Source organism: Gekko japonicus, unplaced genomic scaffold (genome assembly GCF_001447785.1).
Source record: "Gekko japonicus isolate JY-2015 unplaced genomic scaffold, Gekko_japonicus_V1.1 scaffold127, whole genome shotgun sequence".
NCBI lineage: Eukaryota > Metazoa > Chordata > Lepidosauria > Squamata > Gekkonidae > Gekko > Gekko japonicus.
In genome coordinates this window covers 71153-85824 of record NW_015170891.1, presented here as the reverse complement: position 1 = coordinate 85824, position 14672 = coordinate 71153, and the positions used below count along the sequence as shown (strand labels likewise).

The 14672-nt window shown below is 48.9% G+C and overlaps 1 protein-coding gene across 1 annotated transcript in view; it reads right to left on the bottom strand.

The window, feature by feature from the left end:
- Positions 1 to 14672, bottom strand: part of LOC107116503 (protein spinster homolog 3-like) — a 62813-nt gene that overhangs the window by 23863 nt on the left and 24278 nt on the right. The window contains exons 4-8 of the mRNA XM_015418412.1: positions 13747 to 13883; positions 11510 to 11661; positions 8544 to 8610; positions 7148 to 7299; positions 1623 to 1775 (exon numbers count right to left, since the gene is read on the bottom strand). Coding sequence (XP_015273898.1) covers positions 1623 to 1775; positions 7148 to 7299; positions 8544 to 8610; positions 11510 to 11661; positions 13747 to 13883 — 661 coding nt within the window. The remainder of the gene's footprint in view (positions 1 to 1622; positions 1776 to 7147; positions 7300 to 8543; positions 8611 to 11509; positions 11662 to 13746; positions 13884 to 14672) is intronic.

Below are 14672 nucleotides of genomic sequence, written 5' to 3'. Positions count from 1 at the left end.
TTCCCAGGCTCAGCCCCCCCCCCAATCTCCAGGTATTTCCCAACCCACAGCTGGCAACCCTAGTTGTCACACGTCTGGGTGGCACAAAACTCCCATTGCAAGTCTGATAACAAAATTCTCATATGATCGCCTCAGCTAGGAGGAATTTGCAGTGTGCCATGTGGCCCCCATAGCTGAGAGTGGGATTTTGTTGACAAGTTTCCTGGAAGAAGAAGAGGAGGAGGAGGAGATTGGATTTATACCCCGCCCTTCGCTACCCGAAGGAGTCTCAGGGCAACTTACAAACTCCTTTCCCTTCCCCTCCCCCCCCACCAGACACCCTGTGAGGTAGGTGGGGCTGAGAGAGCTCGCTCGAGAATTGCTCATGAGAGAACAGCTCTGAATGAACTTGTGACTGACCCCAGGTCACACCAGCAGCTGCATGTGGAGGAGCGGGTAATCAAACCCGGTGGTCCCAGATTAGAGTCCGCCCTCCTAACCACTACACCAAAGCCAATCTAATGTTCTTAACCACTCTATGGCACTGTCACTCATGGGAGGAAGAGGGTTTATGCGTGGTAAACACACTCCAGTGTCCCAAGCATCTACATTTGGACATCTTCTTTACTCACTGGGTGTTTAAAATATGGAATTTGCTGCCAAGTGATAGACTAGGGTTGCCAGGTCTGGGTTGGGAAATTCCTGGAAATTCGAAGGATGGAGCCTGGGGGGCGGGGCTTAAGGAGGGGAGGGGCCTCAGCAGGGTACAATAACATGCAGCCCACTTTCTAAAGGAGCCATTTCCCCCAGGGTAACTGATCTCTGGAGGAATGCTGCGGTGGCTCAAGTGGTTAAGACGCTGAACTGCAGGCTGTGGAAGGTCAGTAGTTCAGCAGTTCGAGACCCGGGTGCCGCATGACGGAGTGAGCTCCCGTCTCTGGCCCCAGCTCCTGCCAACCTAGCAGTTCGAAAGCAAGAAATTGCAAGTAGATAAATAGGTTCCACTTTGGTGGGAAGGTAACAGCGTTCCGTGCGCCTTGGGGTTTAGTCATGCCGGCCACATGACCACGAAAACGTCTTTGGACAGCGCTGGCTCTTCAGCTTTGAAACAGAGATGAGCACCGCAACCCTCGAGTCGGATTCGACTGGCTTTCGAGCAAGGGAACCTTTACCTTTTTAACTGATCTCTGTAATCGGGAGATCAGTTGTAATTCTGGATCTCCAGGCACCACCTGGAGGTTGGCAACCCTGTGATGGACACCGGCTTTTTAAAAGGGGGACTGGCTACTAGCCAAAGGGAATCTCCACCCTCAAAGGAAATAAACCTCTGAATAGCAGTGCCAGGAGGCAACATCAGGAGAAAGCCTTGTTCTCTATGCTCTGTTTGTTGGTCACTCTGTGAGACAGGATGCTGGACTAGATGGACCCTCACTGGTCCGATTCAGCAGGGCTCCTCTTATGTCCTTAGTCAAGGAATTCCTAAGGAAGGTGGTCCATTTCCTGCAGTTAGCAAGAAATGCAGAGCAGGTGCTTGAAAAGATATGCCGGCTGGATACAGGTGGGCAGAAATTGATCAAGGGCATCCCCCCCCCCCCCCCCCCCCCTGTCCAGTTTCTTCTTCTCTGAAAAGAAGCACACCTCACCTGTTGGTGGCATTGCATTTCGCCTCTGTTGACAAAGAGACGTTGGGATGGAGGAACTGAGCTCTGCAGAGGAACGTGGGGATCCAGAAGCTCAGAGCGCCCGTGACAAAGGCCAGGACAGTCACACCCAACGAGGACCACACAAAACTCCAGCTGCCAGGAAAAAATGACGGCATTGTTACTATTGAATGCATGTATATCCTGCTTTTCTCCCAGTCAATATGCATGGTATAATAGAGAGTCACAAAGAAGACCATGCGTGAAGCTGCCGTATACTGAATCAGATCAAGCTCAGTGTGTCTACTCAGACTGGTAGCAGCTCTCTAGGGCAGGGGTGTCGAGCTCATTTGTTATGAGGGCCGGATCTGACATAAATGAGACCTTAATATGTTGTCGAAGGCTTTCCAAGGACGTTCATTAGTTGCTGTAGATTTTCCGGGTTGTGTGGCCGTGATCTTGGCACTGGACGCTTTGCCAGTAGCTGTGACTGGCATTCTCAGAGGTATAACACAGAAAGATGGAGTACTCTCTGTGTCAAGGTGAGAGACACAGAAAGTACTCCATCTCACCTTGACACAGAGAGTACTCCATCTTTCTGTGTTATACCTCTGAGGGTGCCAGTCACAGCTACTGGCGAAACGTCCAATGGCAAGACCACGGCCACACAACCCGGAAAATCTACAGCAACTAATAAATGACACCTTGTTGGGACGGGCCATGTGTGTCATAAAATGTAATGCCAGGTAGCGGAGATATAAACTTTATAAAGGACAAAAACACAAAGGTTTTTTTTTTACTTAAAATAAAACATGCTTAAAACATTAGCACTTGCAATATCTTGCTTCGGGAGGCGGAGTTCCCCCCGGGGCCTGATTCCGTGGCGGCGGAAATCGGGCCTCCGAAGCGGGGGTTTACCTGCCCCCCACCCCCAGTTGGCAGCCCTAGGTGAGGTCCCTCCCCTTCCCAAACCCCACCCTCTCCTGGCTCCATGCCCAAAATCTCCAGGAATTTCCCAACTCGGAGATGGCAACCCTACAGTAAATCAACTTGTAATGGCAAAGAGGTTGGTTGTATATCACAAATGGTAGAATTTCACTCCCTGCCTGATCCAGTTGAGTGGTATCCTCCGTTTCTTTCCAGTTGTAGCAGGTCACTTCGCTAATATGAAGCCTGAAGTTATGCATGTTGGCTCAGAGGTAGAGAGGCAGTTTGATGTAGTGGTTAAGGAGGAGGAGGAGGAGGAGGAGGACATATGAACAGTTTCAGAAACCATTTGGCTAGTAGATTTGTTACACATTCTCTGGCAGTTGTTTCTTCTGAATTGCTGAGTTTATGTATTTTTTTTAACCTGATGTTCATTTGCTGCTTTGAACACTTTGTGGGAGAAAGGTGGGCAAAAAAGATCATAACTGAATAAACTACACCAAGAGCAGCGGCGGACTCTAATCTGGAGAACCAATTCCCCCTTCCTCCACATGAAGCCAGGTGGGTGACCGTGACTCAGTCACAGTTCTCTGCCCCAAAAGAGCTAGAGTGTCAGGCTGCCAGCCAATCTTCGGATCTCCTGGCTACACCACACCCACTGCCACACGATAATTAATTAATTAATTACTCAAATTTAAATCCCAGTAGGGTAGCTGCGGTGGCTCAAGTGGTTAAGACACTGAACTGCAGGCTGTGGAAGGTCGGTAGTTCAGCAGTTTGAGACCCGAGTGTGCCGCAAGACGGAGTGAGCTCCCAACTCTAGTTCCAGCTCCTGCCAACCTAGCAGTTCGAAAGCAAGAAATTGCAAGTAGATAAATAGGTACCACTTCGGTGGGAAGGTAACAGCGTTCCGTGCGCCTTGGTGGTTAGTCATGCCGGCCACAGGACCACGGAAACGTCTTCGGACAGCGCTGGCTCTTCGGCTTTGAAACGGAGATGAGCACCGCAACCCTAGAGTCGGATTCGACTGGCTTTCGAGCAAGGGAAGCTTTACCTTTACCTTTTTAGGGTAGCCTTGTTTATCATAGCAGAACAAAAGCGAATCCCTGAAGCTCCGTAAAGACTTTAAGGTGCCTCTGGACTTCTGTTTTGCTTTACACAGATGTAAGTCACACTGGTTTCAGTGACGTTTACTCCCTGAGAAAGTCTGAATGCAGTGGCAACTTTGCTCAGCTCCACTCAGGAGCTTTGGTCTTGCAGGAACTCCCCATCCCCCAAATTAGCAAGCGTAGGTTTGAAGGCCTACAGATGATTTCTGTAAGACAACAGCACCCTCTAGTGAATACCTCTGCTCAGTAGAAATCTTAATATCGCGACTCTAGTACAACACAGCAGCCTGATAGCTCAGCCTGCCCAGATCTTGTTAGAGCTTGGAAACGAAGCAGGGTTGGCAACAGTCAGTACTAGGACGGGAGACCACCAAGGAAGACAGGGGTTGCTACGGGATAGAAGGCAATGACAAACCTCCTCTGCTCATCTCTTATAAGAACATAAGAGAAGCCAATGATGGATCAGGCCAGTGGCCCATCCAGTCCAACACTCTGTCACACAGTGGCCACAAATACCAGGGGCCATCAGGAGGTCCAGCAGTGGGGCCAGGACACTAGAAGCCCTCCCACTGTTGACCCCCCCCCAGCACCAAGAATATAGAGCATCCCTTGCCCCAGACTGAGAGTTCCTACCTATACCTTGTGGCTAATAGCTACTCTTGGACCACTGCTCCATATGTTTATCCATAAGAACATAAGAGAAGCCAATGATGGATCAGGCCAGTGGCCCATCCAGTCCAACACTCTGTCACACAGTGGCCACAAATACCAGGTGCCATCAGGAGGTCCCGCAGGGGGGCCAGGGCACTAGAAGCCCTCCCACTGTTGCCCCCCCCCCCCAAGCACCAAGAATACAGAGCATCACTTGCCCCAGACATACTGTTCTATCTATACCTTGTGGCTAATAGCCACTGATGGACCTCTGCTTCATATGTTTATCCAATTCCCTCTTGAAGCCGTCCATGCTTGTAGCCGCCGCCACCTCCTGTGGCAGTGAATTCCATGGGTTAATCACTCTTAGGGTGAAGAAGTACTTCCTTTTATCCGTTCTAGCCCGACTGAAAAACCCCAGGTCCTGGGGTTGCTATGAGTTAGTTGTGACTTGAAAGCACACAATTATTATTAGTAGTACAACGTACATAAAAACATAGGTGCATAAATGACATGCATCTCATGTCTGTCCCACTCATCCCCATTTTGGGAAAGTGCATCTGGTCCTCCCTCCCTTTTATTTTATACTCACAAGAGCCACCCTGTGAGGTAGGTTAGGATGGGAAAGCCCTGACAGGAGTTGGCCCTTCCTGCACTCTCCGTTTAATCCATGTCCACCACTGTGTCCTCCAAGCAATTCCGTACTAAAATTGAATTCAACCTGCATTTCAATCCAGGGTTTTCCCCCACATTCTGCACTAAAATCGAGTTCAGCCTCCTTTTTATTCCGGGTTTCCCCCCCATTCTGCATCACATTACCTCCCTTCAGTGGTCAGCCCGGTTTCAGCTTGCTGTTGGATGCTGTTTTGCTGTGGAGTTAAATTGCCCTGACTTGAACACTGAGAAAATCCGGAATGACAGGCAAATGCGGAAAGGTCCAGTGACTGGCCCAAGGTCATCCACTGAGTGCATGGAAGAACAGGGACTTAAGCTCAGGCCTCTCCGGTCTTAGTCCACCACTCTAACTTACACTACATGAGTTAACTGCTTCCTTTCAGTCACCAGTCTTCATAAGTGCCTATCGAGCTAGCAAACATGGCTGAAGGTGTTTTGAATTGCAGTAGGCATAAGTAGAGCAGTCAGATCTATTTTGCAATCAATCCCAACTATTCAGTTTTGACCCTTTTAAATTAAAAAAGGAAAAAGAAAACTATGGTCCCGTTCACATGGAGAAGTTGCCGCGCTAAAGACATGGATGATAGGCGGATTTTCGGTGCGCAATCACACCGCAACATCTGGGAAGCATAGTACACCCGTGGCTAACCTGTGGCTAACCCGTGGCTTCTCGCCGAAGATGCGGAGTAAAAAACTACCACTTACGATGTACTAGTTTCCGGAAAACGCAGGGCAAGGGCAGGCGTCTGATCATGTTTCCACTTGAATCCCATCGCATCCGGTGCCCGTCCATGTCCCGTTGCACACCGGATGGGTTTTTTGTGTAAGTCTCCACAGGATGCGCACAAATGATCATGCACATGCGCAAACTTCGGTGTGGAAAAAAATTCCCGTTTGCCATGGAAGCAGCGCCTAGCGATTGCCGGTGTGATCGCACCGTGCCGCTTCTTTGCCGCGCTGCAGGATACCCGTGTGATCGGCACCTAACAGCCTAACCACGGGACCTCGATGGGACATGTGATCGGGCTGCCGCATGTTACTTTGCTCCGGGGCAAACAGCCACGCTCCCCCCTCCCCGCATTTTTTGGCCCGTGTGACCGGGACCTATGATAGTTTAACAAAAGGCAGGTGGGAGAGAGCAATGTGAATTCTTTGCGCTTTTGGGCGAATGTCTTTGGTGCTCTCAAGGCAAGGCAGGTGGTGACAAGAGCAGAGCCTTCTGCAGTGATGGCCCCTTGTCTGAGGATCCCCTTCCCCGACGAGGTTCACCTGGCACCTAGTCTGCTCTTTCCTTCTGATGAAAAGATCTTCCTGCCTGGGCCTTTTGTTAATGTATCTTCATGGGCCCTTGCACAGATCATTTTAGGGCACAAGTTGTTCTGGTGACTTGAAGCTGATTTGCTACATTTTATTTTATGCAGCAGATGGAGCTGCGGTGGCTCAAGTGGTTAAGACGCTGAACTGCAGGCTGTGGAAGGTCGGTAGTTCAGCAGTCCGAGACCCGAGTGCCGCGTGACGAGTGAGCTCCCGTCTCTGGCCCCAGCTCCTGCCAACCTAGCAGTTCGAAAGCAAGAAATTGTAAGTAGATAAATAGGTACCACTTCGGTGGGAAGGTAACAGCGTTCCGTGCGCCTTGGTGTTTAGTCATGCCGGCCACATGGCCACGGAAACGTCTTTGGACAGTGCTGGCTCTTCGGCTTGGAAATGGAGATGAGCACCGCAACCCTAGTGTCGGACTCGACTGGCTTTCAAGCAAGGGAAACCTTTACCTTTACCTTAGCACCTTAGAGGTCATGAGTTTTCAAGAGTCAAATCTCCCCTTGTCAGATAACCTAATGAAAGGAGCTCTGAGCCTCATATAGCCCAAAATTCTTGTTGGTCTCTAAGGAACTACTGGACTGAAATCTAGACCAGTTGAAGGAGAGTTGGGGGGAGAACAGGGTTCAAATCCCTACTCAGCTGTCAAGCTCATCCCTCATTTGGCCTAATCTACCTCACAGGGCTGTTGTGAGAATAAAACAAAGGAAGGGGAAACATGTATGCAGCCTGACACCCCTTGAAGAAATGGAAAGGTAAAAACTAGATAGCAAGGCCATCTTGCTGACTGTAACGACCTTTGACCGAAGAGCTGTGTCATGACCTCGGGGGGGGGGGGGCAAGCCTTACTTTCTGCAAAGGGATGAGACGTCTTTGCACCAAGTCGAATCCTCTCCCTGTCCGCCAGCATTTTCTACCCGCTTCGTAGCTGCACGGTGGGCAGATTCAGGAACCAAGAGGACCAGGAGTGCTAGGCCAACTATTCCCATACAAGGTGTAACCTGCAAAGAGAGAAACAATGAGGAATTTCAGACAGGCAATATATTCCGGAAGAGGAACGGTTCCCAAACAGTTTCTGATCTGTCATTTCAGACAGAACCGTTTGAGAACCGGTTCCCTTCCGAAATATATTTGTCATTTCATACACAATCGCTTCTGTCCTGTTTAGGAAACGGGGCTGAAGCGTTTTACCTGTCAACCGCTTCCAAGTACTCCTCAGTTTCCTCTCCCAGTTCCGATGCACTTTTCCCCGCCGTTTTTCACCCGCACGGCGATCTCCGGCTTTTAAAAAAACGTTTGCTTTATAGCGTTATAGCGCTATAACGCTATAACGGAATAGCATTATATCAATCCCTGGAATGCATGGGGTGTTTTGTTATACTGCTATAGCGCTATAGCGCTCTAAAGCGAACGTTAAAAAAAAAAGCCGGAGATCGCCCGCACGGGCGAAAAACAGCGGAGGGAAAGCGGGAAAAAGCAGTGCAGTCTGAAATGGCAAACCGCTTCAGATCAAGCTCTTTACCGGAAGGAGAAAGCCATGTGTGAAATGGCAGCCCTATACCGGTTTACTCCATGACGGATCATTACCGGCTTGAAACTGGGTGAAACTGGATAATGTGAAATTCCCCAATGGCTGGTATTAATAGCCAAGGGGTCAACATCAGTATACATCCAATGGACATCTTCTGTACACTCCCACCTGCCTCTCAAGCCCTGCTCTCTATGCCACTGCTTTTAGAGGGGAGGGGGGTGGTAACCAGTGTTCCCTCTAAGCTGAGTTAGTGTGAGCCAGCTCACAGTTTTTTAGCCTCCAGCTCACACATTTTTGTCTCAGCTCAGGAAGGACGGCTCCAGAGCAAACTAGTTTCTGCAGTGGCCAAATTGCTCGCTCACAACTTTAATGCCAGGAGCTCACAAAGTAGAACTTTTGCTCACAAGACTCCACAGCTTAGAGGGAGCATTGGTGGTAACTAGAGACAGGGCATTTTCAGTGGTGGCCTCTTGCCTTTGGAATGCCATCCAGGCTTCGCTGTGATCTTTCCCAAAGATTTCAGAGTGAAACAGTGTTGACAAAGATGAAAGAAAAGCCGGGGGGAAACCTGGCAGGTGCACAAACGCACCGTGATGCTGTGGGGAAGCAGGAAAAAAGTGTTTCCCAGAAGCAGTTGAACCTGGGGCAAACCACAAGTGTCTGTTAATAACAAGGTGAAAGGGACCAGTTCCATCACACACAAAAAGGACTCACTCGGAAACCCCAGCTCCAGTGTCCAGTGGCTTGCTCCATGGAAGAAGACATGATGTAACCAAGGCCGCTGCAAGACAGGAAAAGATCAGGGTTTTGCCTCTAGTTGCTTCAGTCCAAATTGTTAACAGGGTTAGAGTTAACAGGTGGGTTGTTGCAACCCAGAAAGGTTAGATGAAGAAGTATGTGGATGGGTCACATTTTTATCCTGCACTGCTCCAAAGAAGCTCAGAGTGATGTGCGTGGTTCTCTCTGAAGACTGAATGGTCCAGAGTTGCATGGGAAGCCTGTGCGGCAATTTGAACCCAGGGTTTGTGTGACCTCGTCTGGCACTCCAGCCATACATCGATTGTGCTGCTTCATTCCAGATCAGGCTGTTAGAACATCTGACTGGTGGTGAATACCTGTTGAATCTCCAAAGTCTCCAAAATAAATCCACGTTTAAAGGTTAAAGTAAAATTTATTCCAAAGCGTTTGAAAGAAGCAGGAACAGTAGAATTGTTAGGAATGGACACAGACCCCAGAGGCTTAAATTGTTCTCCTCTCCTCCATTTTATCCTCACAACGACCCTGTGAGGTGGGTTAGGCAGAGAGAGTGTGACTGGCCCAAGGTCATCCAACTTGTGACCTTTGTCATACAAAAGGTACCATTGTGCGAGGAAGATCAGCAGATCTCCAGACAAATAGCAAAATTCTGCACCTGGTAAAATTTCACAATAAGAAGCAGATCAAGTAGAATCCTCATTTACCTTTGCATGACTCACAAGTAGTTTAGTTTTAAACATCTTATAATTATTTTGATATAATGGACTGTTAAACTTTTCTCCTTTTAACATTTTAATGATTTTAAGGTTATATGTTTATTTTTTTTAACTGAAAGCTAATTTCCTTGTATTTAACGAACATGTAATATTTTGATCAATGATCTTGACTTGCCTATAGTTTCTCCCCCCCCCCCCTGGAAAGCAGGCCCCCAAAGCCTCAGAACTGTTTGTGGATAAATGGTCTTTGACCGCAAATAAACATCATTCATTCATTCATTCATTCATTCATTCATTCATTCATTCAGGGCTCTTTTTGTAGAAAAAGCCCAGCAGGAACTCATTAGCATAATAGGCCACACCCAACAGCAGGAACTTATTAGCATATTGGGCCACACCCCTGACAGCACCACTCATTAGCATATTAGCACCCACATGTTACCAGAAGTGTGGTCATCCAGCCACACCCACCTTTTGCTTTTTATTCTGTTTACCTTGTTTGTTGTCAAAACCCAGGGCCTTTTTTTGTAGCAGGAACTCCTTTGCATGTTAGGCCACACACCCCTAATGTAGCCAATCCTAATGAGTTCCTGCTCTTGGGTGTGGCCTATTATGCTAATGAGTTCCTGCTGGGTGTGGCCAACTTGGGAGCCAGCCGGAACTCCGTTCCTGTGCGTTCCTGCCCAAAAATAGCCCTGCATTCATTCATTCACTGTGCGAGTCATTTTTTTTTTAAAAAAATGTTAACATATTAACATAGTTAACATAGTTAAAATAGTTAACATTACCCGGGGGGGGGGGGGCTCGTCCTGCCAAGCCGTGACCAGGCGCCTATTACCAATGGTCTACTAAGCTCAGTATTGTCTGCTTTGAATGGCAGCTGCTCTCCAGTGTCTCAGGCGGAGGTCTTTCACATCATCTACTACTCGATCCTTTTAACTGGAGACAACCAGGGATTTGGGAGCGAAGGCAGCATGGTATAATCCAATCTCGTCAGATCTAAGCAGGGTCGGTACTTGAATGGGAGAACGCCAAGGAAGGCAATGGCAAACCACGTCTGCTTCTCACTTGCCTTGAAAGCTCCTTGCTGGGGTTGCCGCAGATTGGCCACCTCTTGATGACACTTCACACACACACAACCTGGGACTGAACTTGGTTCCTTCTGCATGCAAAACGGATCCTCTGCCAGCAAGCCGTGGCACCTCTCCTTATCGTGAACACATGGAGCTGCCTTTCACAGAGTCTGATCCTTGGTCTGTCACTGTGACGACCCCTTATCTGGGGAGGTCTGGTTTCCCTTTAAAAGTGTTCTTTATTTTGTTCTACTAGGGTATATCCGGCTGCCACCAGGAAATTTAAGGCTTTCCAAACCTTTTTTTCTTCTACTTTTTCTATTACTGGGTAGGTAGGTCGAGTTTCAGGCTCATGGGGAACTATGTGTTCCTAAGGAAGTATTTATTTCAGAGTTGGCATACTTGAATAAAGAAGATTTATTGAAATAATTCATAAATAAAAGGGTAGAACAATGTAACCAGTAAGGTGAATCTTTTTAACAATTGCTTGGTGTCTCACACAAGATCTGCTCCCTTCCTGACAGGGATTTTTCAGGTAACTTTGTAACACTTTAACTCCAGGACATAGACGTAGACTGTTTCACTCCAGTCTGTCACTCAGACTTTCTTATAACTCTGAACAACATCAACAGACAGCTTAACTGCTTTCACACCGAAATGCTTCTCACTTTTCTCATACGCAGAACTTCTCGCTGCTTCTCTCACAGACCTCAGAACTAACTCTCTTATCAACTGTCTTTATCAGCTATCAAACCTGTAACTGTCTCTCTTGACAGACATACATATTCATCCATTCAGAACCACTTCCAAAACCCCTCCCCCTCTCTGTCAACCACCAATCATACCACGCTTGCTTCTCTCAAGCACTCTCGTCTATTTACCATGCAACCAAACTTTTAAAGAGACACACACACATATAAAACAAGGAATTATTACAGTCACGTTCAGCATTGTCTGCTCTGACTGGCAGCAGCTCTCCAGGGTCTCAGGCAGAGGTCCTTCACATCACCCACGACCTGAGCCTTTTAACTGGAGATGCCAGGGATTGAACCAGGAACCTTCTGTACTCAAAGCAGATGCCATACCATACCACCTGGTATGAAAATACCAACTGTACTCAAAGCAGATACCATACCTTCCAACTGGTATGAAAATGTAGAAGATAGACAGCATCCAAGTCCTGCGGTCTTTCTCAAATAAGTCAGCAATGATGGAAGGGGCGACTGTGGAATAGCTGGCAGTGCCAGCACCCACCAGTCCACGCGAAATGAAGAATAACCAGGCCATCTAGAGGAGCAAAAAAGATGCATGAGAACCTAGAAAGTGCATATTAAGTAATACCCTCAGAGGTCATTTCGGGGGGATCGCGGGGATCACAGTTCCCTCGGGTGAGGTACGGGGGGCGGGGCACACGACGAAGCCCCGCCCCCTGCTTTTGGCCGCCCCGCTTCCAGCCCTCATTCAGCCAGGAGGAGGCAGGAGAAGAGGGAGGGTAAGTTGCTTCCTCCCTGCCTCTCCCCACCCCTGCCTGCCTGGGGCCAGGGAGGGCCTTCACGGGGCTTCCTTGCACTCCCGCCGGCCTTGCAGGTCCACCGCCGGGCCCCTCATGGGGCTCGGCAGTGGAGCTGCAAGGCCGGCGGTGGCGGCCGGGACCGTTGGGGGCGGGGTGTGTGGCCTTATGACACATTTCTGGTGATGTCAGGGGGTGTGGCATATGCTAATCAGTTATGCTAATGAGTTCCCCTAGCTCTTTTTCTACGAAACGACCCCTGAATACCCTCCAGAGTGGGCAAAGGATTTGCTTGCGTTACGGCCGCCACCTTTACTGTGTAATGCTGTGCAGGATTATTCCAGTTGAATGCAATTGGATGCAGTGGGCTTAGACGGGAGGACTGCACTTTCAGTCATTCAGTAGTTCTGATCTATCCATTAAAATGCTTTTATAGGCTAATAAGATTTGCCCTAATGAATTGGTTGGCAGATTTTGGGGAGGGGAGGGGGGGAGGGAATGCCCCAGAGCCCACCCTCCAAAGCTGCCATTTTCTCCAGGGGAACTGGTCTCTGAAGTCTGGAGATCAGGTGTAACTCCAGGAGATCTCCAGGCCCCGCCTGGAGGTTGCAAACCAAAGAGAGAGATCACGGGATGAAAGCTGAAAGGAAACAACCAACTGTGATGTATAGTGCCAAAAAAAAAAGGTTCTTCACCAACATGGCCAGGGTCCGACTTACCTGAGGGACCGCATTTCCCCATATATTCCCCAAAGAGCACTTCGGTCGGGGTCACAACACCGGCTGGTGACCCCGGGCCCTAAGGAAGCCAAGCTTGTGGCAACAAGGGCCAGGTCTTTCTCAGTGGCGGCTCCTACCTGGTGGAATGAGCTCCCGGAGGAGATCAGGGCCCTGCGGGACCTTGTGCAGTTCCGCAGGGCCTGCAAGACGGAGCTTTTCCGCCAGTAGGGCTGCCAAGTCCCCCCGGGGGGCGGAAATCCCCACGCCCCAGAGGCCCGTTCCCCGACGCTGGGGAATCGGGCCCCGGGGGGAACCCCGCCCCAGCGTGCACGTCACAGGAAAGTGATGTTATGACGCCGGGCACGCTGGGGGCGGGGCCACGGCCATACAAGGGAAAACTCTATGGTTTTCCCTTGTATGGTCATGGCCCCGCCCCCAGCGTGCCCGACGTCATGACGTCACTTCCCTGTGACGTGCATGCGGCGCACCGGGAACCACCCCGGAGTCCCCCGCCGGCAAGGTAAGTCGAACTTGGCAACCCTATCTGCCAGGCTTATGAGTAGGAGCCACCACGGCCACTTACACCACCGCGCCTTTTTAGAGAGAGACCACTGGGGGGATTGGGCAACATCTTTCCATCACCCCATCTACGCAAGATGTTAGGAGTCTTTATGTGCATCCGTTGAATTGATTTTAATCTGTTTTAAATCTGTATTTGTATTATGTAATTTTGTATATTGAACGCACTTAGTGCCCTATGTGAGCCGCCCTGAGCCCGTTCGCAGGGAGGGTGGGGTATAAATGCAATAAGATAAATAAAATAAATAATAAATTGTAAATTCTTTTTCCAGTATCCAGTTTACTGGAACAATTCAAACACCATCAACACCAATGAACCATGCATATTAAATCTCATTCTGTGCATATCTTTATCAAAGTGGTAGCGTTGAAATACCTATATAATGTTAATCCATTTGGCAAACACTCTAGTCATATCTCAGTCGTATTCATCATTACATTAGATGTAAAAGTCAGTAGGAAGAGTGGAATTTACATCACACTAATGGATTTGATGAATGTGACTGCGATATGACTAGAGTATCTGCCTGGAGGTTGGCAACCCTAGATGTCCTGGACCCTTACCGACTCAGCGATGAAGGAACTACCAAGAGTAACTCCTGACCAAAGTAATATCCCAGCACCCAGGATGGTTTTCCGATTGTAACGGTCCCCGAGGTATCCAAACAGCGGTGCCGAGAACAAGAAACAGAGGATGAAAACTGCAACGGGAAGAAAACCAGGAGGGGAGGAGATGTTAGCTAGTGATGTCACCAGGGCAGCCATTTTTTGGGGGGGGGATCCCTCTTGACTATGTTCAAGTGAAAGTTTAGGACAGTTTGAAACAGGTTGGCTGCATTCAAGTGAAAAGCAGGTTAATAGAATGGCCAGCTGTGCCCAGCTGTGCCCAGGGCTGCCAGCTCTGGGTTCAGAAATATCTGGAGATTTGAGGGTGGTGGAGCCTGGGAGAGTGGGGTTTAGGGATCGTGGGGACCTTGGTAGTGTATAATGCTATGCAATCCACCTTCCAAAGCAGCCTCTTTTTTTCCTGGAGAAGTGAAATAAATGTTTTAAACAGATAAATATGTGATTCATATAGTCTAGAGGCCAGTTGTAATTCCAGGAGATCTCCAGCCCCCACCCGGAGGTGGCAAGCCCAGCTGTGCTTGGGTTGCAAACTGAAGTCTGAAGGGAAAGGATTAAGCTCCCACAAACATACAGCCTTCTAGTCCTTGGCTCAGCCCTGTGGTTCTTTATCTTTAAAGACCAAACTGAGTCTGCCATGCAGCATCTGAAGAGCTGAGCTCTAGTCCACGAAATCTTATGCCGGAATAAAATGAATTAGTCTTTAAAGTGCCCCAAGAATTCTGTTTCTTGGTTTCTATTTAACATTTATCCTGACCCCGTCCATGCAATACTATAGATTCTTTCAAAATAGACATGACCTCTCTAACCAGCTAGAGAGGAGGAGGAGGAGGAAGAAGAAGAAGAGGAGGAGGAGGAGGAGGAGG